Consider the following 27,997-nt stretch of genomic DNA (forward strand, 5'->3'; position numbering starts at 1 on the left):
ACAGTGTAGTGCTGTAGCCCCGTATCGTTTAGCCCTCCATGGCCGCGATGCTGCAGCGTCGATCGAAGATGGGACGCAGGCGCCATGATGTGGAATTTACGCGCGCAAAATCAACGAGCGCGCGGGAAGAGGAAGCCCGAAGTATGGGTTGTATGGTATTTTGGAGAGCTCTTCCCATACTCGGTGCCCATCGGCACACACTCACGGCGCATATATTGGAAAGTTGTGCTGGAATTGAGCTCCAACCAGCGCAATCACAGAGTGGAAGTGGAACAGTGAGGAATCGTCTCAATCGGCACTTTTGCTACCCACTTTAGTCGCTTCCCGAAGTCAGACCCGTGTCTTTTTATCGGCAAAAGCTGTGCTCCGGTTGAGTTTTGTTGAAGGGAAAAACCGACTGGTTGTGTTACCATCGTTCCTTTCGTGGTGGCTACGGTGGGATTTCCAACAGAAAAAAAAAAGAAGTTCCCTTTAAAAAAGAGGAAAAGTTGAGTAAAAAAGAAGAGAAAATTCGGCTACAGGAAGCCACCCTTCCTTTTTTTCTGGCGGATATCTCGTGACAAGGTCGTGCAAGAAACTTCCATTCGTGTGAAGGACAACCCCGCGTGAGCAGGATATTCATTTGCATTCTGGCACTTGATTGTGTGATTGTGCAATAAGGGCACGAAAGGAGGACATCCCTCTTGTTTTCCGTTTAAAACACAGACACTTTTCAGTTCCCTTTTTTTGCTCCCCACAGTGGGATATACAAGGTCAGTGTGCGAAGATTAATCCACAAGTTTTGTCAAAGAGAAGAAAAAAAACAACTTTTTCCCTTTTCTTTTCATTCCGTGGGAAAAGAAGAAGAAATAGCTACATAGAGAAAATCTAAACCAGGACACAGGCGGGGTTTTTCGCATTTGAGAAGAAACGAAAAGCACAGCGATGGCCGATAAGAAAGCCGCAGAGCAATTTTACACTCCACCCCCAAAATTGGGTAAATGGGAAGGATTCTGCTTGTTCCTGTGGAACAGTGAAACGGGCCAATTCCTCGGACGTACCGGAGGAAGCTGGGGTAAGTTACCAAATTAATCATTTTTTCGCAATTTCCCTTTGCAAATGGCTGCTCAACGGTGAATTTTCACATTCTATGGGGCGCCATTGTTGCATCCTTTGCTCCTTCGGCGGCCATATTGGACTCGCCCCGCTTTTTTTCCTTCACATCACATGAACTTCTAACCTTCCTTTCTTCGTGGATCAAGAAATTCCCTAAATCTCTCTCCTTAAAAGAATCTTTAAAAGATTTTCAGTAAATTTCCCAAAAACATTAAAAGATTTGTGGAAAAAAATCCTTAAAAGGAATTTTCAAAGGCGAAAACGCAGTCCCACCCAAAAATGCGGGATAGTTGCATAATTTCCTACGAAATGGGGGGTGGGGGTGGTTGGAAAAGAGGGCGCGCGTGAGGAGTACACGAAGGGGAAATTTTCCACCCCCAAACATCCCCTGGAGTTTGGTTTGGAAAAAATCGATAAAAGTAAATCATTCACACACTGTCCATGGCCCATTTCATCATGCATATTTCACACAAAATAATGCTCTGTCTTGCACCCCCTGAAGATTACATAAAATACATTCAACCGCCGTGCAGAAAGAAAGAGAAAAAATCTATAAAAGAATTATTATTTTTGGAGCATAAAGACAAGAAATGGAAGCGCGAGCATAAGACCAAAATTAGAACACACCAGCAGTGTTATTATGTAACCACAATTTTGCTCATGCGGATATTGAGAGAGTTATGGCATTGGAATATTCTTTGGTGCTTCTCGTCTTTTTTTTTCTTTAAAGAAAATGTCTCATACAAATTAATTTAAGTGGCGAAATTCACGCTTCGCATCATGAATCACATTTCAGCTGAATCATTTTCGTAGTTCATCCAAATTCTGTTTGTCTGTAGAAGCAAATTTCGTCCAGATGCGGAGTAATATTATGTACATGTATATGCTATGTATGTTGGGGGGAATTATGTTAAACAAACGTGAAATGGGGGAACATTAAAATGCACAAATTCTGCATTGAAAAGCAAACCACAAGCGTCAGGTGTAATTAATTCTCTAGGGAAATCGTGACAGGAACATGCCAGAATTAATGGGGCAACTTAATTATGCGCAGGAAAGACAATTTATCTTCATGTTTGAATTTGCATATTTTTTTTAAAGGAAAAGCTCTTTAAAAAAAAATGTATATCAATTTGGATAATTTGCTTTGGAAGATTGTAATATTATTTGAAATATAATTTCATTAAATTGTGATTTTTTAAAAATAATTAAGAATTCAATTATACAAATTCTTTTCCTTAGAACTTTATTAAGAAAGATATAATCTCTTTCAAGAAAAGTTAAATTTTCAATGAAATTGTCATGAAATATTTGCAGAGAATAAATGATTTATGGATTCATTGTGAATTTTAAAATTATTTAATTTTAAAAAATTCTCCGCTAGAGGTCTTCGTTGTATTGTGGAGACATCTATTGTTAAACTAGATTTGCCAATTTTACAATATTTAGTACACTAGGAAAATTTTCTTTATTGACTGAGCAACTAAACCTTCATTTTTTTTTTATAAGTTCTAGCGAGAATTCTTTTTTCTAGTCAAGAGCTAAGTTAATTTTCTAACAAACATTCGACTTTTTCAATTTTAATGATCTCTCGCATTTAATTAATCATAAAACTAATAATTCTAATACAATTAGAAATCATTTTAAACACATTTTCTCTGTGAGAATAATTTTCTAACGAGTCTGTAATTCACTTTCTGTACAATTCAAGCATTGCAAGAGCATATTTTATCGTTTCATGGGCTATTTCGCATCGCTAATCGCTATTGGAGGCTGTTGGACCACTCTCTGTGTGTTAGAGAAAAAAGCCAATATTGTGAAATTCTTATCAAAACTCTCAAAACTTCTTATTTACCCACACCAAATATTATTCTTTGTTGAGATATGCAAACATAAGCATCATAAATAGTCACATTGAGTGTCTGATAAAAGTTTTTCCATTAGAAATTATTCTGCTGACAATGATGCTACTGCCGGCGGGCGTATTCACTTTTTACCACCTTTTTTTTTTATTCAGAAAATTTCAGTTCTTGCTACAAAATAAATCTGCGTGATGCAAAGCTTCTCTTGCGGTGGAAAAAAAACGTGTTGGCCGACTTGTTGGCTGCTGATCTTGTAGATCAGCATTGTGTATGGTGACGTAGAGTGGCATACCTACACAGAAAAAAAAAATTACCAGCAAACTGTGTACATTATAGAATCAATGACGCTACTATACAGAAAATATCGTGATTTTTTGCCTCTGCCATGAAATAAAATTGCTGCGAAGACAGAATCAATGGAGAGGAATAATTAATGGGCCCCATTGAAACCTCATATTGCAAATGTTTTGAGTCTCTTGTCAAGAAAGGCACTTTTGAATAATTTACTACAGAATTTCTCGGGAATCAATAAATTTTCTCTGTTCTATATGACATAGATTTTCCCCAAGTAATACAAGTTCTACTCTTCTGTGGAAAAATATAGAGGGACAGGCTTCCCCATTGATTGGTGCAAAAGAAAATGCCGCACAATTACATGTTCTGTGTATGTGCTCTTTCACAGACACTGCAATTTTCACAGAAATTGCTTGTCTCGTGTTATATACAAAAAAAAATCTTTTATTGCAAAGAAATAAAAAGAATGACGAGAATAGAATAAATTGCAGAGAAAATTGCTCATTTTGTACGATGAGGGGCAAATAAATGGTGGAATTTTATGGTTTTTATCTCGATGAATTAACCCATTAGCGTTGGAATAGTCAATTTATGTTTTTATGTACCTATTTATGATCTATATTGAGATACTTTAATTGTAAAAATAAAAAGAATAATTTTAGAAACGAATTAGGACACTCTGAAGCTTTTTAATCAAACAAGGAAAAAGCTCAAAATGTTATATTTTACACAAAGATAGAGAAAAGGGTTCTAAGAAAAATTTATCGGACAGAAAATTTCCCATAGAAAGGTTCTGAAAAGCTTTTCTCTATCTCTTTGAGAAATAAGAGCTTTTGAGCTTTTCCTCGAATCCTGTCTAACTTTATTAAATCTTGTATTCCTCTCTAATTCCGAAGTACTATATTTTAATTAATTTCTTGGAAAACTATGCGCAAGATTTTCAAGGAAAACTTTAGAGCATAATGCAATTATTTGAATTAGAAATAATTAGAATTAAATGCAAATTCTAATTTATTTGGAAATTATTCTAAGAAATTCACAAGAAAATTAATTTAATTCCTTCCCAAATTATTTAGATAAGACTATTCAGATCCAGAAATCTTGCAAGAAGTACTTTAGTTTTTATCAAAACTAATTTTTCGTTTTTTTGTGATCCGATGTAAAAAATCGTTTGAGATGTTTGGAAAATCGCTCTGCACCGGTCAACGTCGGGAAATAGATTCTTTCAAGACTTCTGGCATGAATTTAATGGCAAAATTGCGTTTTTAATTATTGGCTGAGTTCCGATTTTCCGGCGTTTTTTTTTCAATTTTCATTAGAACTTGGAAAAATTGTAATTCATCAAATTCTCATCAAAGAATTTTTTCTGCAACAAAAGGGTTAATTTAATGCACAAAAAAATCATTAATGGTATCGCTTTAAGATAAAAGTGTCTGAATGATTGACTTGGAGCAACATTCAATTCTCCCAACATACGTTTTGATTATATTACTGTCTGTGTAAGCACATCCATAAAATTCTGCTGGTTGCAGCAATATTCCGGCATCTTTAATCGTTTATTTATTTAGATTAAATTCATGTATTTGTAGCCAAAATTGTGAGTCAATGTGTGAGAGAAAGAGCTATTTTGGCTCCTCTTAATCATTTTTGATTAATTGCTTTGCCACACTTGAAAACAATGCCAAAAGCATAAACATATCTCTTTGCCATAGATCGATGGGGGAAATCTTCTTCTTCTTTTAACACATTAGAACCATGACCACGAGCAATATTTGTGTTGTGTGTGAAAAACAAATATAGAAGCATAGAAAAAAAATGATTCCGTGGTTATTTTGCAAATGAATCAGTTTAAACTGGCTTAGCAACACGTACTACATTGTTGAAGATGAAGAAATCATGCGTTTAGTCTCGTGGGTGATAAAAAAAGAATCTTCTGTATGATATACATACATGACGTTGATGGACGAAGGCGCTTTGAGAGACAAATTGATTGTATAAATAGAGATTGTTTGAGACTGTAGCAGTTGGTACTTAACGTTTTGTTATTCCATAGCTAAGGTTTTCACAAATATTGTGACTCACATGACACACACAACGCAGGGGGTGTGAGGGAGGTGTTATGAAATTCATAGTTTTCTTAGTTTTTTTCTCTTTAATAAAAATATTTTTCGGGAGGCAAAAAAGTCTCATTTTATGCATAAGGAATGGGCAAAAGCTCTTGTGCTTTTCCTATATATATTTTTGTGGGAGAAAAATAAGAAAACTTTTGTATTTGTACGGTGAAAACTCATCTTTCGCTGAAATCCCATTTTCTCTTAAAGGCCAAACACGAAGCTTATCGCATGGTGGGTGGGATGTGGCTGACAATCACCGAAATAGAATATCACTATGGAATCAGTTAATATTTTATCTCTATCTTCTGTGCATGGCACAAAAATCTTCTTCAACGGTGGAGACAAATTGAGTTTTCCCTGGCACACACACACCCCCATCAACCACCCTCTTTGATGGGAAAAAGCCCACCAAGATAGACATTTTCCACGACCTCTCTCTTTTTGCAATGATTTCTTCTATTCTACCGCCCACCGGGATGGGAAGGGGGGCGACGAGGGATGGTGTGAGATCTGAAGGAAAAGGAAAAACCTCGATGATGGGAAAAAGGCCTAAATTTACCGTCCCCACGCATCCAAAAATACCCGAAATCTCACACGAGACTCTCTCGCACACTGCAAAAGAAGTGGAAGCAAATTTTGGCATATAAACAAGAAAATATTTATACACTGATGTTGAGCCTTTAGATGTTTCTATGGGAATTTTCCAACCACATAGCTTCTTTATAGTTTCTTCTATACAACGTTTTTCCAGCTTGTTCAACGTTTTTTTTTCTGTTGCTCGACGAGGAGCTAAAAATTTCATAAAAAGCTAAATTTAGTAAAATCATTCAAATTATTTAGCTGATTAGTTTTTTATGAAAATCAATGTCAATCAATTTATTCTCTTTCATTGATTTCAATTTCAATTTTAATTGATATTGATGCACAGATTCAATTTGATATGAACATAGCATTTTAATCGCATAAAATATCCAACATACACAATGACTGAATTCCATTTGTTTGTACATCATGCCCCATATCGAAATATTGAATTTGAATATTTAGTTTGTTAATTAATCAATTGACTGTTACTAAATCCCCGAATTTCGCTGAGCTTTAAATATTCACATTAATCACTTGCGTAAGAGAATGTCTCGTTGGATGAGAAGATATTTCTATACATTCGTGGCGTAAGAAAATATATATAATACATCATTCTAATTAGAATATGTATATCATCATTATGTAAATATCAAATTAAATTGAAGTCAATATTGGATGAGCTAATGCCGTGGGGAATATTTATAGATAAATCTAATAAAGTTGCTGCATATTGTTTATTCACGTGGAACGAAAAGATATTGGTAAAAGTTACATAGCTCTATGCAATGGAGAATAATTGTTGAAAGAAGAACTTTATTCATTTCTGTGTGGAAAAATATCTCAATTGAGAAAACAATCAGGATAGTTTCGTTAAGAAATAAGAATAAGAAATTGGTGAAAAGATTCTTCAGACATTTAAAGGGGTTAAAAACACAATTGTGACGTCATTGTTTGCATTTTTAATTATATTTTTGCCGCCTGTATTCAGCTGGTTTCAGTGGAAAATAAGAAATGTCTTTAACCATTTCTTCCAATTTTTAAGTCTTGTCCACATGATTAAGTCTTTATATTCTGATTGTTTGTGAAAGACTTTTCTATGCGGAGATGAATAAACTCCTTTCAAATTAGTTGGGGAATTTCTCAAAATCTCTTCACGCTTCAAGGGGCGTTTATCCGCCAAATATTTTGATTTTCTTCGGGAGAATTAACCGAATATTTGTGAATAATCCGAATATTTTCATTCGGATAAACAACTCTTTGTCACGCTCTATTTGGAGTTTGAAGAATTAGAGAAGAACAGCCTAATTTAGACCTTTTTCAGTGTCTTTAGACTATTTTCATTGTTTTCGAAGAATTAAAATTGAACCATTTTCTCCTATTTTTTGAGTTAGAAAATACCTTAAAAAATATTTTTCATTCAAAAGAAAATTCCGGAAGAGCACGCGAAAGCTCCATCATCATTACACAGAGATTTTAATTGTTTTATATCTGCTCTATTTTATTAAATGTTTGTATGAAAATTAAGCAAACAAAACTATTCAAACACTGAAGTTATGTAATGCCAATAACATGTAGTTTTGATTAAAATTCCACTCGCACTGCTACCTATATGCTGGGGAGCTTTCAAAAGCTCCCCAAGGGTAATTGATTTCTAAGCGAAATATGCATTCTTCAAATATTCTCCATCCCCCATTCCTCTTCGCACTTTTCAGCTTTTCCATCTTTTAGTGCCGTGTGTCGTGCCAGGAGGAACCGTGTGCGCATGACGTCATGTGACAGTGTGGCATGATGACGTCTATTGCGGCACCGCGGGGTGAGGTGTGTGTGAGCCCCACGAAAGGGGGTTAAATATTTATAATAAATGTGTGTAGTGTATGCCACGGGAAAGTCTTCCAGGAAAGCTAGGTGGTAGCGTCTTGTCGTTAAATTATGTTAAATGTCGCCCCATAATTGCCCCCTGTGTTGCGTCAGGTGTACCACCTTAGGCCCCGCGTGTAGACCTCTACGGCGAAACGGGGGGTGGGTGCGTAATTGTGTATTTGACCCATGCCGGACACTCCCACCCACGCACGCGGTTCAGCACTCAATTATGAAGACACGAGCGTGCGGATAAAGAGGAAATTGGCGACTTTGTTGGGCCAACAGCTATAACTAATACGACATTTATTGATGATGACGGCATCCCTCGTCATATTTTCAGACACATCCAAATTAAAAAAAAGAAAAAAATGCACCCCGGGAAATTAGGTCATGTTTTCGACTCTTCTTGGCATGATACTCACCATCATTCCTCTTTCAAAACTACTTGGAAGCGATTGATATTCTTGGCAAAAGATCAAATTTTTGCACATAACAACCCAACATTTTGCACAACAAAATAAGAGTAACAAAAAAACAGTAAAATTCAAAAACAACATTCCGCCAGAACAAATTGCAATCGATTTGCGAAAATTGCCAAAAGAATTCTTTATATGGAGACAAATAGACGTTGATCGGTGGAGAGGAGAATCTTCTAATTGATATGAATGCGTATTGATTGCCATTGTCAATTGATCATGAGAGGAATTTTATTGAAGAGGAGGATGCTATCAATTGATACAATTTTCTTTTATTGCCTTTCACTGAAGTATAAATGTTGAATTATTCTCGCGTACGAATTGATGGAATTTTCCTTTTTTTTCTCTCAATAAACGAAAAATAAGGTGAATTGAAAAAATCCTCACGAGGCTTTAAAAAATTGCAGCATTATGTGGAATTTATGTTCCACCGTTTCTCCTGAATATTGCTTTCCAATCCTCTTAAGAAATCAATATGTGTATTGTTTCATGTTTAACAAGTTATTTTCAAGTGCTCCCCTAAATATTTCGGTTGCTATATAGAATCACTTTTTTGAGCTTTTTCTCCTCTGTTGATAAATATTTAAAAAAAATTCTCTCTCTGTCTTTTTTCCCTCATCGCATTGACAAGAGTTTTCCTCTTCAAACTGTTCGGGATTTCTCATTAAAATTCCATTCAACTGCATAGAAAGAAAGTCAAATAAATCCTTCATATTCCACTGAAACTATGGAATAAAACAAATAGAAAATATAATTGAAGATTTATAAATTCTTCTTGATATTTTTTTTAAATTTTTCTTTCAAGCATTTCCCAAGAAAATATTTGTTAAATAACTACAAAGAAAATCTCTTCTTCTATTTTCTGCACATTTCTCTCAGCATGAGAAATTATTTTCAATTTAATACAACATAACATAAGCTTCTTTGTTATCTCCATCCATAAAGCAACTGATATTATGTACTTTTAGCTTTTTCCTACAATGTGCGATAGTTGAGATATTTGAGGGGGGAGTCGTTGAGCTTTCTGGTGAAAAAGTCTACTGGCCCATTTTCCCCGCAGCTTAATCTACTTCATCCTCATGCCACCCAGTCACCCTCTCTCGCCTTTGCCTGCCACGAGGGTTGAACTCTGACATTTTAACCTCCCAAACCACGATGGCAATAAACTCAGCTGCTCTGGTGAGGAGAATTCCATCCCCCTACGGCACAGTTCCTAAATTAGAAGGTTTTATATCGCATTAAGCTCTCTTTTCCATACATATACTGGATATATAGTACAAAAAGCTCGCTTCTCCGGTGAGATGCCGCTGCTGCCCCGAAAATCCGTGTGAATATAGAAAATGAGATGAGAAAAAGCTAAATGTTAGTAGGGAGGGTGGTGAGGGTGGTACAATTGAATATTTATATGTTTCATTGGAGCGAGACGGAGATGTCGACCATTAATTCTAATTAAAGTCGATACAATCTCTCATGCTCTACATTTTTGCATATTCTTCGCCCCTCTTTTAGCGCGTTCCTCGTACCTTCCTCTTTTTATTTGAATTATGAATAAAAAATTGGGTTATGGCATTCTCTTTGCTTGCTCTCTCTCTCTTTGGAAATGGTGTGGCGGGAAATGATGAGCCCATTTTTTCGGGGGAAAGGAAATTTCTGCAAATTCATTCACCATGTGGGAAGCTTTGGAAAGCTCTTTAAAATCCTTACCTTGCAACTATTCATCATGTCGCGTATCTCGTATATTGTGACAAAGAAAATTTGTCATGTAATTACATTTCAAAATGCATTTTGCAATTTAATGGATAAAGGATGCGAAGTGAGAGAGAGTTCTAAAGCCTAGGTGAACAGGATGATGAATAAATGTAGGAGACATTGTCTCGCCTTCCGCCCACTCGTGTGCCACTCCAAATGATAAAATACTCCCCATATACACACACCGGGGAAACTCGAGGGTGTGTTGTGCCATTGGAGTGACGGATAAAAATGAAATGACATGAAAACCATTTATGTATTCTGCACACGCGTCTTCTCTTTCACCAGGTCGTTTCTTCATTGCTGGGTGAGAGAAAAAAAACGTTCCACATTCCAAATGTTTTCTCTGACTCAGCACTGCTGCTGTGAAAAGGGAAAATCGGTGTGAAAGCTCCCACCCGAAAGCTCCAGTCTTGTTGCTATGCCACCAAATATATATTAAGGAAGCAAAAGGAGAGTGTTCTCATCTATTTTTGGGGACTGCTCCTACGGCCTCTTTCCACCCCCCTGAAGCACCCTTATAAATGTCTACTCTTTCTCTCGTATTTTCTCAATTAAATAGGGAGGGAGCATCACAAAGTACATGCGAAGGCTAAAAGCAAACTATCTCATACCACCCACATATTATCCCAAAATCTCTTTTATAAGGGTAGGAGGCACATCCTTCGTCTTATTTTAATGAAGAGCCACACGCCAGTTGAAGCAACAATCTCAATATAGCTTTGTCCAAGTCAATATAGGGGTTATGCGGCGAATATTTCAAGGTGTGCTTCATGAAAGTCTCTTCTCTCTCGTTTTTTTTTTCAACCCCATTACAATACCCTTCTTCAGGCAAAATGATCCACCCTTTTGGGCCTGTCTGAATCCCATAAGCATTCAAATTGTTGCGTGCTTGCCGAGACCTCTCAAAATAGCGGAAAATATTAACACACTGCACAATGGGTGTCTATTATTCATCTATTGCTCACACCCCTAAACAGGGTGGGGAAAAGCACGAAAGCCCTTCCAGAGTTGAAGAATTTCCACACACAGAGAAATTTGCGAAATTTGATTACATTCCTACAGAGAATTTTCATCTTTCTTCTCTCTGTGGGAATTTCGCATACTGCTGATTTATTAGTTGGTGTTTATTTTCATAATTTAATTGGTCTCGGGATGAGGAAAAAAATTGCTGAGTGGAAATTATATATTTAGCCAATTTATCCTGTTGGTAAATAAAATAAAATATTACTTGGAAGAGATTTTTAGTTTATTTGTTTCGTAAATAAATTATTGAATTATGCTTAATTCCGGTAGGCGAATAGAGTAGAAATTTAGATGGAGGCGCCTGGTATTTTCTTATTATTTATTTATTTTTATTTTCTTTTTACTAAAACGAATATAATAAAATAATTAAATGGAGGTGCCTGGTTTTAAACCTAAAACAATCTTTAACCTAAAGCAACATAATTTAGTTAAAATTGAGTCAGATAGTAAGATGGAGGCGCCTGGTACTTTCTTAAAGTCTTGGATTCTTGATCAGAAATATCTTAGAAAATGAAATGGAGGCGCCTAGTACTTACTTAAAGGGTTCTGATGTATTTAATAGAGGTAACTGGCGCCTCCACTCAATGCAAAAAAGTAAAAATAAAAGACCACAAGTAATGATTGGGGTAGATTCTGATACAAATCTTTTCATTTCTTTCCTTATAATTCGTCTTTCTTCATATTTGGTATTCTGAGAAAAATCTTATAAGATTTTGACATTTTATTTCCTTCTTTAAACGGGTTTATGAAAGAAAATTACTTTTCCAGGGCTCTTTAAAGTTCTTTCTGATTGTTTTCTAGAACAACAGAACGATTTAAAAACTCCATTTTATCAAGATTTTTATCAGAATCTACCCCATTGTGTGGAAATTGAAGGAAAATTTCCTATATAAACATATGAAAATTTATGCATAAAAAACTACCCCAAAAATTTGCTTCAACTCTACTTAATATATAGGTGGTGAGTGAATATAGCAATTGAATTCCAAAAGGCATTGTTATCGAAAGGGATCATGGTGAAAAATTCGTCACGCCTCGTCTTCAGGAGGCAAATATTTAAATGTGTAATTATATTTCGGAAATATCGAATGAAATGAGGGGTTGGCAGAAAGGTCAATGGGGGTTCAAGGATCACTCGTTAAAGAAGGGCGGGCGGCAAGGGTGGTGGGGGGGGTGGAGGGTGAAATTACACCAGAAGGGTGCTTCTCAATCATGATGACGATAAAAAGGGCGCGATAGAATTGTTTCCCGTCGATTTATGGGAAAACATTAAGTGGATATGATACTCCGCGGGGAGGGTGTTGTACAGTGAATTTGTTTGCCCAAAATGCTAATATATAGCAACGTTGTGAATATGTTTTACCGCGATAAGATAGTGTGATGGGTGAAAGGCGTGTGGGAGCCCCCCGTTGACGGTGGTGGTGAAGAGAATTTCCCGAAGTGGGGATAATTAATGAAATATGTAGTTCATTGTCGAGAGTTATGTGGCAGAAGAGGTGCATTTGACATCGATATTTCATTTGTGTGCGGTGTATCTCCATGAGGGCACCTAAAATGGTGTAATTCAATGTAGCCTGTCGTCTGCAAGCCATCCCCCCTCCCACACCGTACAGCCCTTCCGGGGTATCCCTTGCATGATGTGATTAATGAAGCAAAATTGTATCACATTTACCCATCTTCCCACTCCGTGCGAGGACCCAACCAAACCACCCCCGCCCCCCATTCGTGTTTGATTGAGAGCCTCACATGGAATGCGATTATTGAACACTGCTAATGTGTCACGTAAATAGCGCTTCTGGGCCACTGAGCATTGGCTTGGTTCAGCGATATCGGATTAAAATTGAATTTTGATCGCTCTTACCAATCAATATTGGTTAAATTCCATGCGCTCCGTCTCAACCATCCACCTGATCTGCACAAACACACCCCCGTGCTGCCTGAATGCAAACGAGAGATGATGGAAAATACATTTCCCATGGGATTTTTCTCTTTTCACCTTGATCCATCATATGAGATTGCTATTTATAAATCAATATATGTACACACACATATACCTCACACCCGGTGTCCCCATCAATTCACATGAATTTTATATGAAGAGAGTGGGCCTTTTGCTACACAAATAATATACTTTATATAGATCAACATTGAATTTCCTCTTAGTGTGTCTTGTGAGTGTATATATTTACTTTTATCTTGAAGGGCGGAGATGGAAAAATACAAATAGGTGGAAATTTTGTCTCTATCCCCATCAATTTTCACGTCAAGAATAATATAATTCTCTATATCCTTTTTCCAATAAACTTTGAAACATATTGAAAAGTTGAAAAGAGCTTTTCAATTTTGTGGATTACATTATGAATTTGTTGTAATGATTTTCCTTATTTTATATTTTATTTCCAGTTGTTTATTATTAGAGACAAAACATGCATAATTAGGTAAAGATTTGATTAAATAAATTCATGAGGAATTTAAATTAAAAAAAATATATCGCCATACATAAGTGGTCAAGCTTTGAAAGCTTTCTCATTAATTCTCCTCTTGCAAATAATTTGAGAGAGATACTAAAGTTATGAGCTCTAACAGAGTGGACCTCCTATTAATATTTAACTGCAATTCAGGATAGTTTATAGTTTCTAAACTTTCATATTCATTGTGGGTAATTTTATGAATTTTTCAACAGAGAAATAGCCACGCAGATAATGTTAAACTACAGTTCATAAAAGCTTCACGGAGAGCTTTAAAAAATAGAATATAAAAGCATACGTCAAACTGAAGAAATTATCAGAAAACTTTAAATTGGATATTCTGTTTATTTTTCAAACATGTGTTAATATTCATACTTCTAATCGATATTAAGCATAATTAAGCCCAGTTAAAGATGCAATTTAATAAGGAAATTCTATTATAACATTAATGTAAATATTATCGCCTGAATAACCATTTGTGTAAGAGAAATATTTAGTAAAGGTTATATAAATTGCTCGTTATTCCTGTCCAATAATTCAATTTGTAAACAATGAAAGCTCTCGGGTGAAAGTGTAGGTAAACTTGAATACTAACAAGCTCATCTAACACCTTCCTTGCTGCACCTCCTCAAAATGCATGACATTTGCAATCCAATATGGGATTATTTTCCTCCCAGCAGGGTCATTTAAATATATATTTGCATTGTCAATGTAATAGCATCGATTTGAATTGCTTTTCTATGCAAATTGAATTTTTTTATTTCATTATTATTTGTTTTATGAGGTTGAGAGTCTAAAAATTCTGAGAAAATATCCCTCATGAATTACTTATATCGCACACACACCTACTTTTATTGTTTCATTATCCTCGTGCATAATTAACACCATCCAGGTGCTTAGATAGCTTCCCATGAATTACCACGATAAACCCCAATTATTGATCTTATGCCGTAGAGAATTTCCCCGAAAAAAAGAGAGTTTGGCCTCTCTCCTTTCTGGACAGTACCTTTGGGATATATTATACGACTGAATGTCGTATTAATTGGAAGAATATACATACATATTGTTATATATTTTATTGGTGAGGAAAAAAGCTCCAAAACAAATTACATTCTCATTCACAATGAAACTTTTTTTTCTATATCCGTCTCTGACCTTTCGGGGGAGGCAGCTTTAACCTGTATTTCCATCGCACTTCGCAGCCATTTTGCACGAGAAAACTTTCCTCATACATTGATGATGTTTCACAATCACTTACAACTTTCAATACTTTCCCCATCACAAGTCTTAAGGGGGGTGGTTGGTGGTTACGTAAGGCGTGCTTGCAGCAATATTGTATGGATTTTTATTCAACCCAAAGTGGGAGGCAGAGCAACATTTTTCCAGCACTGAACACTGGTGCGCCCGTATTGATTCTCTTAGTCATACATTTTGGGGGAGAAAAGGAAAAAGGCTAGTCAGTTTGGCGCCCCTTCTGCCTGGAAATTAAATATCTTGCGCTCCTACCGCGACAGCAATTGCCCACCCCGTTCAGGCATATACCTACATAGGGAAGCCTTACGTAAAAGCACATAAACTTCCACCTTGTACATGAAAGGGTGGGAAATTCCGCTGTAGCATGTAAAAATTTTCCATGTTCTGAACAATGCTAACTTCCACTAATTGTCATGATTTTTTTTCTGTTTTATCTTTGCAGCGAAAATCCTGATATTCTACATCCTATTCTATGCAGCGCTATGTGGCTTCTTTGCAGCAATTTTTGCTGTCTTTTATCAAACACTAGATGAAAACATGCCAAAGTGGCAGCTCGGTAATGGGCTAATTGGAACGAATCCAGGTAAACTTTTGTAACATTTCAACACGTTTTTTCACATCTAATCCACAATTTATTTATTTTTTTTGTAAAACTTTCTTTTCACAGGCCTGGGCTTCCGACCGATGCCCCCAGAGTCAAATGTCGAGAGTACTCTGGTCTGGTATAAGGCATCGAGTCCCGAAAATATGGAATACTGGGTTAATGAGATTGACGAATTCCTAAAACGTAAGGAAATTTATTAAATTGCACAATTTACGTTCTAAGCTCAGATATCAATTGAAAGCTCTTTATGGTGTGTTGATTTTATTGAGAGAGCTTTGAAAGTTTCGGTATGTTAATTTGAAAGAATAACTTAAAATAGATGGGATACATTAATGAAGTTTATGGGAAATGAAAGAATTATATAGATCTTTAACAGATAATGGGCCTTATTCAGCGACCAAGAAACCCTTGAAATTCGCTTGAAATCTTGAAATTTCAGTACAAAATTCAAAGATTTTAAGGGTTTCTTGGTCGCTGAATTAGGCCCAATAGATCTTTTATAAATTCTTCAATGTCAAATAAAACTATTTAAAGCTCTACATATTTAGCTTGATAAAGGACCCTTTAAGCTTTCAAGAATATGTAGAAATAACTTAAAGAATTCTTGTGAATTTCTAGACGAAACTAACTGGGAAAAAAGCATTGTTCACAAGTATTTGAAGCAATAAGACTAAATTTGACTTTAAAATTTATTTTCAAGCTTTTAAAAAATACTTTGAACATTATTAAAAGCTTAAAGCTCGAAATAGATAGATATGTAAACTATTCAAATTAACTTCGCACCGAAGGTCTATCTAGTTATGATGTAGATGAAATGGTAGCCAATGAGAACGTTTTGCCGGCATTGCCCGAATTGATCCGCCAATCGGAGCTCTTCTTACAAACAATACAAATTTTAAGCAAAAAGAGTTCATGATAAATTTTTGTTCTGGAGCTTTAAAAACGTTGTAAACAAAATGGTAAACGTTCTAAAACTAACGTTAAACGTTAGAAAGTTAACGAATAAATTCCTTGGCTATCTCCTTGAAATAACTTAAGAAATTCCTAGGAAAAGAATTGTCTAATAAACTAATTAAAATGAAGCTAAATTCTAAGACATTTTCCTTGGACTTTCCCATTGCAGCTTATGCTGATGATGTCAAAGTGGAAAATCGTGTTGACTGTGACTTTGACCACCCACCGCCCGAGGGAAAAGTTTGCAATGTACCGGTCACCAGCTGGGATCCTTGTACCGCTCAGAAGAGGTATAACTTCCCGAAATCATCACCGTGCATATTCTTAAAGTTAAATAAGGTGAGTTGCTCCCTTTTTTTTTTTAGTGGATGATCCATCCCACGCAATATTATTTAGAGCTTTTTATGAGTACAAATTCGTCCCCTTTTTTGCTGCAGATTTTCAACTGGATGCCACAGATATATACGAACGCTACCTCGTTACCTGACAACATGCCCGAAGAATTGAAGCAGCACGTCGCAGCTGAGGAAAAGCGAGGCAGTAAAAATGTGAGTATCAACCTTTTGGCATTTGATCTTAATTCAGTGTCAAACCACACTTCTTCCTCTCGCTTTGGAGAGACCATCTTCTCAAAAATAATTTCTTCCACATCTCACAATTCCACAAGGATGTGTGTGTGTGGTGTTATATACATTACATTTTTATGTAATTTTCATCTCGCAAGAAAATCACTTTTAACCCCCACCCCCATTTTTGATGTTAAAATCCATGCAAGATACAAAAAAAATTGCTTGATAAATTTGTGTGTGTGTTGGTGTGTAAATTAGTGGAGAAATTCATCCCCCAAAGATGTTCATCCTCATCAAAATCTACTTATTTGTATACGGAGAATTTTCACTCTTACTAATCCTCTTCTTATTTTCTCATTTTCTCGTATATTTCGTTCTTTTTCTTCAGCATTCATTCCCTCGCATTTCTTTTTCTCTTCTCTGTGTTCCTACTTCATATTCGATTAAGACAAAAAGTGCCTTATCTAGGGTTGTAACAATTTCATGGATTACAAAATTTAAATCCTTCACTCAGTGATAAGGATTTCAAGGAGATTTAGAAGATGAATCACACAAAATTCGCATTTTTTCCATTTTTTTTTAAATAAATAACGTTGATTTTGTGTTAATAAAAAATTGATTGGATTTTTTAGGTTTCCTATTAGGTGACTGGAATTGATTAAAAATAATTAAATTATTAATTAATTATGATGAAATAAGTTAAAATTTAATTAAAAGCCATGAATGGCAAATATTTCTCTGTATGAAATTGAGATAATTTTATGCCAATTTGGCTTATTCTTTTCCTCCGATTTGGTATTATTAATTAACCCGCTAGATGACGTTTTGTTGAACTATGGCCCTCTGGTGTTGGAAATATTTTAAAATTACAAATATTCCATTTTTTTAACAAAAGAAAAGCTCGGAAAATTCTTTAAATTCTATGCTAATTTGTTTTTTTAGAACATTTTCTCGATTTCTTTTACCCGCTAGATGGCATAGCTTTCGTACGACTTGGCCCTCTGGTGTTAAAAAAATTGCTATAAGAAACATTGCAGAATAAATCATAAAATACAAAAATCTTCCCTTCTAATCTCCTTGAATCTCGCTGAATTGATCGGCTTTGCCATTTCACACCCCCTGCAGCCCTAGACAAAATTTATTTTTTTTTCTAAGATTTTTGTTAGCCGAATTTGCACTAAAACACAAACCCAATTGGCAGAGCGAGAACGTGGTTTATAGAGAATGCAAAATGATTGCAGAAGAGGAATCACATGTGACTAATATATTGCAAAAGAAAGTAGATTTATTTTAACTCAAAACGCGAAGGGTGCGCCAAAATTCTTTGCAGTGAGATATTTTTGTTCTTTGCTAATCCGTTGAAAATTCTTTCAGAGCGGAAAGAAAAGAAAAATGATGAAGAGAGATGTAACAAAAGTCTTATTTTTGCACTAACACGAAAAATGAATGCATATTCAACAAATTTGATAAAATCAGAGACGTTTACAGACCAACGTGGTGTGGGTGTCGTGCGAGGGTGAGAATCCGGCTGATGTGGAGAATATTGGGAATATTCAGTACTTCCCACGAAGAGGCTTCCCCGGATACTTCTTCCCCTTCCGGAATACCAAGGGATACCTTCCTCCGCTCGTAGCTGTCCTGTTCGAACGACCTAAAAGTAAGTACAACAAAAGGCTTTTTTCCATTTAAAATTTAATTCCTTTTTTTTAATCAAATAAGTTTGGGATTTGCGATGGAATTAAAAGACTCATGCTTGAAGTTTTCAATGAAAGTTTATCTTTCTTATGGAATTTTATTCACCATTATTCGCAGAATTATTGAAAAGTTTCCTAATTAAGTCCCTTTTACACACTCTAGTGCATTTGTCATGGAGAAAATTAAATATTATTGGAGAGAGAGAAATTTATTGATTTTTCTCACCCTCAAGAACCTTCAAGAATATTTTTATTTTCTCTATGGGAATTAGAAAATAAATGAGAATTAAAAGAAAATGAATTAGGGAAGATTGGGCTGGAGTTAGCTACGTGAAAAGATTAGAAAAATTGTCTTGAAAGAAAGCTCTAGGGTTGAGAATTCTTTTCTTCTTTTAAGAATTTTTCTGCTGAAGGAAAAGTTCGAAATTGTTATTGCAAAGAATCCTCTTCTTTTAGGAGACTTTCAAGTAAATAATTTTCAGGACAGAATTTATTTATTCTAATCTAAAATAGGAAGAGAGATCGAGGTGAAAATAGCTAGGTGACGATATGGAAAAGCTTCGAGAGAGAGGGAGAGAGCTTTTGGACAGGAAAAATTCCTTCTTTTGTTGAGAATGATTTCCTCTTAAGAAGTAACTTAATCTCCGCACAGGATTATTTCTTCTAGCTGAATTTCATAATAATTTATCCCTTATGATGAATTTATTAATTCTAATCTAAATTAGGAAGAGATCAAACGGTAAAGGGTAGAAATTTCTCAAGAATTCCTTGAATTGTTAAGAATTCTTACCTCTGAAGGAGAAATTAAATTTTCTTATAATTATAATTATTTCTGAAATAATTTAGATTAAACAAATGAATAAATTAGGTAATTTTGATAAATTTTCAATTCTTTTAAAGCCCATTAAATTTAAATTGAGAATTTGAGGATTTATATTGAGGAGCTTTTGGGGAAGACATTCGTGTAAGAGCGTTATTCACGATACATACAGTAAGTCCCCCGCATGTAACCAAAATTGGTTTTTAAATTATTGTTGGGGATCATTAAAGGTTCAAAATAAGCGTGGTGATTTCCCGGAAAAGCGCTGGGAAACCTACGAATTTTCCGGTTTTAGGTGTAACCTATATTGATTTATTTCTCAATTTCTAGCAATTGTAGAATATTGCGATTGGCGTCAAATGAAAGCTTATCAATGCTTAATATTATATATTAAAACCATTTTCCAAAATGCACAAGAAGGTGAAAATTCGGAAAGATTTTCCGAACACGCATTTTTCTTTCGCCTCCCATTTCCACAATATTGCATGGGACCACCTGGAACATCCCTCATTTTGTAGCTTTTTTAATCCCCTTCCATTTGGTATAGCACTTGCTGGGGAAATCTGCTGGGAAAACTGTTTTTTTTTTTTTAGTGATTTTCAATGTTGGAAAAACTCACTATTCGAAGGCTGCAATGTTATACAATGTCATAACATTGTATAACATTGTATAACATTGTATTGCATTGTTAAATCGGCTAAGTCGGTGTGAGCTCCGGTATAACATTGCAGCCTTCGAATAGTGAGTTTTTCCAACATTGAAAATCACTAAAAAAAAAAAAACAGTTTTCCCAGCAGATTTCCCCAGCAAGTGCTATACCAAATGGAAGGGGATTAAAAAAGCTACAAAATGAGGGATGTTCCAGGTGGTCCCATGCAATATTGTGGAAATGGGAGGCGAAAGAAAAATGCGTGTTCGGAAAATCTTTCCGAATTTTCACCTTCTTGTGCATTTTTGAAAATGGTTTTAATATATAATATTAAGCATTGATATAGCTTTCATTTGACGCCAATCGCAATATTCTACAATTGCTAGAAATTGAGAAATAAATCAATATAGGTTACACCTAAAACCGGAAAATTCGTAGGTTTCCCAGCGCTTTTCCGGGAAATCACCACGCTTATTTTGAACCTTTAATGATCCCCAACAATAATTTAAAAACCAATTTTGGTTACATGCGGGGGACTTACTGTATGTATCGTGAATAACGCTCTTTTCCGCTCAATTTTAAGGATGTGAGCGAGAAAATAAAGCTCTGTGTGACCGGATGCGATAAATTTTGTTTTGGGCCGTGTCATGCTCCTCTTCACGCAACACCGGATACCGCACAATCAGTGTGCCATCCTCAACACTCTTCGCGTGGGGTCGTGAGTGCGAATGGGACGTTTAGTATTTGCTTCCTGTTTGGTTATGTTTTCTTCCTTCCCATCAAGTGGATGTGTCCTTGCGCATCCCTGGAGTTTGCCTGATAAGGAATTGCCTCATCGGCTCCTCTCTCCCACCCCCATTGCCGCTATGAATTGAAGGGAAATTGTTGATTTTTTTCCCACCACTCCGTGCCCTTCTTGAGACTCCTTTCGTACAACTTTTTTCGGTGTAAGGAGGGAAAAATAAATTCAGTAAGTGCGGCATCTAACACTTGAGCAGCATTTATTTCCTTTGACCTACATAATACCCCGAGTATTCGTCAAGGGGCATGCGCTAAATTTTTCGTGTGTACAAACCTCCATGCATCGGCATAGCCACTGTTATTGATCCACAGCACATACACTCTGCCAAAAAAAGAAGAGTGGTAAATGTCGTTCCTCTCCTTTCGTCCTTTTCACGACCCATCCACTTTTCACGGCAAACGGCATGATTTAATATTGCCCCAGTGCACGAAAAAGAGAGGATATCGTTTAAGGATAATTGAGATGCTAAATAAATACAACACCGCGAAGAATATTTCCTCTTCTCTTCATTCCTTCCATATATACAAGTTAACTACCAATATATGTACATATATACTTGAGCTGTGGTGGAACTTGGCCTTCGACACTCGTGGGAAAATTCCGAATTGATTTTCCCTTCAATAACGGATTAATTTGTCCATCAAGGAAAACTTTCCGCTCGACAGGCGGGTTTTACGCGCGATGGATGTCAAAATACAAAACGACGAGGGTCTCAACATTGGTGGGAGCTTTTATAATATTGTTGAATCTCTCCTCCATAAGAGTAGGGTAAACAATACCCCATAGGCAGTGTGCATAATGAAAGAACTAAAAGGGAAATTAATTATAACATCCTTTTACTAATAAACGGTGCTGTTGAGCTTTGTTAACTACCTACTATATGTAGTATAAAGTTCCCTGGGAAACTTTTGAGAGATGGATCTTTCTCATCTTACCTGGAAAGTGAATTTAAATTATTTATTCCCACACAAATTGTAACAAAGGAGAGGAGGGTTCTTTAAGGTCTCTAAAGAACTTGAAATAGTTTAAAGGATTTTCTTCTTATAGATGGGGGTCAGGGGTCATTTATTAAAATTTCCTCCCATCTACCTTAAGGGACTTATAGGCAAAGGAAGTTTCTCTTCTTACACACAAGTTTTTGTTAAAAACAACACAATGCCCATCAAGGGACTCTCAACCGTGTTTAAATCAATATTGTTAAAGGATTATAAATTGGAAGAGATCTTTTTTGTTAAGAACTGAACCATTTGTTTCTTATATTTCTGAATTTAATGGTAATTGAATTTCATTTGAGGGTTTAATGAATTATTAAAAGGGTTGTTGGTAGAATAAAATTTCTGTGCAAAAATGAAAGATTTTTTGGTGACAGAATAAGACTCATTGGACTTTATTCAGCGACCAAGAAACCCTTAAAATTCGCTTGAAATCTTAAAATTTCAGTACAAAATTCAAAGATTTCAAGGATTTCTTAGTCGCTGAATAAGACCCATTGCTTGAGTAAATTTTAATAAAAATGAAAGGGTTAAAACAAGTGACGTAATAAGGGGTTGTATTTGGGTGTTTAAACACCTTTTAAAGTTCAGAAAGATTAGGTTTTACTGTAAAGGTTTAAAGAAATTTTAAGGCTTAAAAAAGCTACAGTTAAAATTAAAAATGGGAATATTGAGTTAATAGAAAAAGCATCAAGGGTCGGAGAAGAAGCTTAAAACTTTAAAATAAATCGTCAAAAGCTATGTTTGAGTCTACGTATGACCCAAAAAAACGCGAAAGGGTTAAGTCTCTTAAATCTTTTGTCTTTGAAAGCAATATTCTTTGAATTTAACATAAAACCTGTTCTAGATTCTCAAAATCCAGACAAAAAAAATAAAAGTAAAAATGTAAAGAAAAAAATTATTTCAGTCAGAAATATTTTATTGTAAAAAAAATTCTAGGAGTTACCAAGAATTTTCATTCTGTCTAACAACACTAAACTCTCCATCTTGGCAGTAATTTAAAATGAAGCAATTTTCAATGGTTGGAATGGAAGGTTTATTTGAGTTTAATTTTCCACAACAATTTGTGGGAAATCCTCATTCCTTTCTCGCAACAAACTCTGTGCAGCCTTTGCCCAATTACTTAGAACTATTTCAAGAACAACAATCAAACTCTCAAAAAGAGTGAAGATTTAGAGAAACGAAAGTAGCTCACTCCTTCAAATCAATCAACTTGTGGGAAGTTGCTGTCCAATTAGCGTCTCACAAGAGCTAGGCTATAGAAAACTATGTAGTATATACTTAGCACGAGGCATAGCGTGGGTGGTTTAGAGGGGAGGGTGTGGGGACTAAATTGGTATCAAGAAAAATTGTCTCTCTAATTGTAATTTTCTTGTCTCTTCTCGCCCGCCCGCCCATCAAAAGCTGGTGTCCTTATCAACATCGAATGCAAGGCATGGGCACGCAACATTAAGCACGATCGCTCCGAGAGGAGGGGTTCCGTCCATTTTGAGCTAATGATTGATTAAGGGAACACACACATTCTATGACTAGTAGCGTTTAAAAAGAATCTACCAACCAAAGTCAAGCAGTATGGAAATGAAGGATGAAACATCGCCTGCATAGTATGTTTGCAGAGGCTGAGATAAAATGGCTTAGGCAAAAGAACAAGAACAACAACAAAAACATAATAATGCACACACCAAAAAAATCTTACTAAAAAAAAACGTATGGCTAGGTGAAAAAAAATAAATTAAAAGTAATAAAAAAAAGTTAGTGAAAAATAAACAAAAAAGCGTAAACCAAAAAATGATTAGAAATGAGACTTTGAGGATGAAAGGAAAACAAGATAAAAAAAAAATTATACAAAGAAAATATCAAAAAAAAATAAATGGAGGAAATTAGAAGATCATCAAGTGAATTCATTCATTAGGTAAAAAAAAATATGGGAGGAGGACAACTTTAGTACTCGATAGCGCCACGTTTACGGAATGTCAAGCATAAATTGAGATCCATAAGCAGCAGAACACAAGACATAGAATTTTTAATGTTCAAGATTAAAGGAAAAAAAAAGATGAAAAAACATTAATTAAATTGAAGAATAAAACACCTTCAAAATATTGTGGCTTGAGTAGATAAAATAAATTGTAAAAATAAGGATTTAAATACTTTTAAAAAGAAGGTAAAAAAAACAACAAATCTGTTAGAACTGCAAATCTATATAAACTCGAGGTTAGAACCATTGGGTGTTCGATACATCAGCCAAAAAAAGAATAACAAAAAATACTTAATAGAAAAAAAAGTATTTTTAAAAGATTAAGAAAAAATGTGTGAGAAGTACGTTAAAGAAACCAAACGCCCAAGGAGATGAGAAACAACTTAGAAAGAAAAAAAAGTATGACTTAATACTAAAAGAAGAAATAAAAAAGAAACTAATTATAAAAATTGATAAATTTTGTGAGTGTGATTGGAGATTATTATAAATAAATGTAATTTATAGGTATGTAATGGTATATATTTTTGACTGATGATATTGCTGAGTTTTTATTTCAATCTGTACAAAAAAAAAGTTATTTGAAATAAAAAAAAAACTTTATATTAAATTATATATTTGTGGAAAATTCTGTGAAAGGGAAAACTTTAAAAGGAAAACCTTTAAAAACATTGAAAAAAGAAGAAAATCAACTTAAATGAATACCAAAACCTTTTTAAAAAAAAATTAACGAGCAACAAGAACAACCGAAAAATGCAATTAAGTGAAGATTTAACAAAAAAAAATGAAGAAAAACTTACGGAAAAAATTAGCAAGAGATATTTTTGTTAGAATCTCTAAGTATATTTTTAATAGTAATATGAATTAAAATGAATAAAAAAATTGAAATACAATTTCAAACCTATTATTTTTTCACAATATTCTCATATAACTGAAATGAAAAAAAGAAAACTTGTGGTAGAATGCGGAAAGAAATAAAGAAAATAAAACATTTTTATTAAAGAAAAAAATGTAATCGCAAATATATAATTTAATTAAAATTGTGATAGTGATTGTGTGAGAATTTTTGCGTGAAAGATTTAAAAGAATACTTTAACAAAATAATGAAAAAAATTATGTAAATGGCAACGTACTAAAAACACAGACGAGGAAGTTTAAAAGAAAAAAAACATTGAAGAATGTGTTTAGTAGAGGAATAAAAAAAACAACAAAATGTGAGCATTACAAGGGCCTGTTTCCATTCTATAAATTCCATTCACTGCCCAGAATATAGAACACAAAAAAATATTTTAAAAATGTGGAAATTAATGCTAAAAAAAAGAAAACTTCAATGCCCATAAAAACCAAGAGAAAAAAAAACAACTTACTAATATTAGAATGTGTGCAAGAATCGAAAAAATTTGTATAAAAATTTCACACGCAGTTCATAATCCAAAAAAATGAATTATTTAAAAAATATTTATTAAAAAGAATTATGAAATGAGTAATGAAAGTTAAAAAAAAAGTGATGGAAATTAAAAAATTAAATTTAAAAAATATATTATCTAGGCAACGGATGAGAATAAATTTGATGAAGAAGAAAAATCTATTATAAATAGTAACAAAAAATGAATTATCCGTGATCCAGCGCTTAGAGAAAAATTCAATTGAAAAAATTTAAAATGAAAATGATTTTGCATTGAGTTTTTATTAATGCAAAATTATTTTGTGTGAAAGAAACAAAGAAAAACCAAATAAAAACGTTCTAGAGGCGTGCTAATATCGAGGATTATAAGTACTATGAGAGAAGGTTTATGAAAAAAGTGAGATATTAAAGAAAATAAAAGGAGTTAAATGTGAGGCATTGCATGTGAAGAAAAAAATCCTTTAAAGAAATAAAAAAGAGTCTCAAAAAAGAAAGATAAAAAATCACCGCATTAGACAGACTTTGGTAAACAGATGAGACAAGAAAAAAATTCGTTATATTGATAATAAACAATAAATTGAGCCTCGTATATAAGTGTTAAAAAATACAATTTAAAGATGAAAAAAAAAACAAGAAATCGATTGTACGCTGCTGCATCTTTAGTCTAATAAATAAATTTAAATGAAAAAAATAAAGAAATACTTGTATATTAGTGTTGCGTAACTAGTATTGTTAAAGAAAAAAAAACATTAAATATATTAGGAACTATATTAAAAAAAAAACAGAAATCTATTTAAAAATAAAAAAAGCTACACACCACACACCTTCAAACTTTAAAAAAAAAAGTATTTTTGAATTTTTGATGAGCGCTAGTGAAGAAAAAAGTCTATTTATTTCATATAATAACGTTGTAGAGAGGATATATTGAAAAAACAATCTAATAATTATTTAAGAAATGAAAAGTATTTATATATATTTTTTTAGATTCATTTTCCCTTTGATTTCTATTAAGAAGATTATCACTTAAACATTATATATTTTAAAATTTAAAAGAAATGGGGTGGATTTTGTCAAAAATCTTTTATTTCTTTTTTTTTATCTTAAATTTGTTGTAAGATTTTGACACTTCCAGAAATTTTGAAAGATCTTTCTAAAAGATTTCTGAAAAATTTAATTCTTTCTCTTTTCTTCTATAGAATGACAGAAGACCAATTTAACAACATGAACTGTCAAAGTCTTATAACCTCAAGGGTAGAAAGGAAAATAAAAGATTTCTGATAGAATCAACCGAAACAAAAAATCCATTGTGAATAAATCTTGTTTATTAGTTTTTTTTTCTTTTATTAATTTCTTCAAAAAAACGAAGATAATAACTAACTAAACTATGCTTTAATTGTGAGTTTATAGAAAATAAAATGAAAAGAAAAATATTCTTTAAAAGAATAAAATAAAAAGTGTTCTGCCTTTGTTTTCTTTTCGTTCTTTGATCATTCATTAATCGTGAGAAGAAACAAAAAATAAAACATTATATTTGAGAATATCACTAGAAAACCCACCTCTTCACATTTTCAAACGAATTTTTGAAATTTTCAAAACAATTTTTGAAATAAAGAAAATCTCTTCAAAAAACAATCTATTGGTGAACCTACCGCCTAAATTAATTTGTTAGAATTTTTTTTATTTCCGATTTAATAAGAGAATTTTCTTTTCTTATTGATCCGAATTGAAATCAATTTGAAAGGAAGAATAAAACTTTTTGTTTATAAACCCCTAAAAAATTTTCAGAAAAGAAGAAATCATTGAATTCTTAGTGAGTATATGATTATGAAAAAAATGCGGTGGCGTACATTAAAATAGAGCTTAGGCATTGTAGTTAAGTATATTAAAAAAAGAAAGATAAAATTGTGTATGAATTGCGCAGATAAAAAATTTTAAATTAAACATTTAAACAAAAAGAATTATTAAAAGTGAAGGTATAATTATTTAAATGATAATAAATTTAAAAACTAAATAGAAAAAAATCACAGTGGATGAAAGATCTGTTTAGAAGTAAAAAAAAAAGAGAAAAAAAAACAAATTTTGACGCAGATGGAAATGTCACGCGTAAGAGGTGGTAAAGAAAAAATATTAATAAATAAATAATGAAAAAAAGTATATAAATTGATGAAAACAATAAACATTTAATTATCATTCTCGTTGAAAAAAAGTACTTTATAGTTATTAAAAAAAGCGTCATTGAGTATGTTATGAAGAAAAAAAATTAAATTATTTAACTAATTTCCAAAAATGAATTTAAAAATGAAGCAAAAAAAAAGATGAAAAAATCACAACACGAAAAAAAACACCAGCAGGGTAGGATATGCTTCTCGCAGTTATGGGAATCGCATGGCTTTTCCGCACTGCAAGACAAAAAAAAGTTATATGGTCAGTTAGCGATGAATGTTCCATCACACATTTTAACACAATAAAAAACTTTGCAAAAAAATCATTTAAAACAATGCAAGAAGAAACTAATTGGATGAATTTAATCAACAAATCACTGAGAACAAATCATTTATAAAAGAAAAAAAAAACAGAAAACAATGTAATATGTATTGCTATATGTCAGTCAAGTTATGTGGAAAAAAATGAGAGTGGTGGCGACGGAGGGAGATGATAAAGAAATACATAAAATATAAGCAAGTAAAATTTAAAGAAAATTATTATAAAAAAAATTATAGGTAATGAAATAAAATGATAAAAAAAACAAACAA

General features: G+C 33.7%; 1 protein-coding gene across 4 annotated transcripts; it reads left to right on the forward strand.

Annotated features, from left to right (window-relative positions):
• Nucleotides 1–27,994, forward strand: LOC129790503 (sodium/potassium-transporting ATPase subunit beta-2). 4 transcript variants are annotated; one of them, XM_055828008.1, is made up of 8 exons: nucleotides 1–752; nucleotides 841–1,054; nucleotides 15,226–15,366; nucleotides 15,451–15,570; nucleotides 16,511–16,680; nucleotides 16,779–16,889; nucleotides 18,399–18,567; nucleotides 23,272–27,994. In XM_055828008.1, the coding sequence occupies exons 2-8, from the start codon at nucleotides 925–927 to the stop codon at nucleotides 23,373–23,375; spliced, it is 945 nt and encodes a 314-aa protein (XP_055683983.1). In that variant the 5' UTR covers nucleotides 1–752; nucleotides 841–924; the 3' UTR covers nucleotides 23,376–27,994. The 4 variants fall into 4 exon arrangements, with proteins under 4 accessions (XP_055683983.1, XP_055683980.1, XP_055683981.1 ...); XM_055828005.1 differs by having other exon boundaries at nucleotides 182–752; nucleotides 18,387–18,567; XM_055828006.1 differs by having other exon boundaries at nucleotides 190–752; nucleotides 844–1,054; nucleotides 18,387–18,567.
• The last annotated feature ends 3 nt before the right edge of the window (nucleotides 27,995–27,997 follow it).

The sequence above is a fragment of the Lutzomyia longipalpis genome, chromosome 2 (genome assembly GCF_024334085.1).
Source record: "Lutzomyia longipalpis isolate SR_M1_2022 chromosome 2, ASM2433408v1".
NCBI classification, from domain to species: domain Eukaryota; kingdom Metazoa; phylum Arthropoda; class Insecta; order Diptera; family Psychodidae; genus Lutzomyia; species Lutzomyia longipalpis.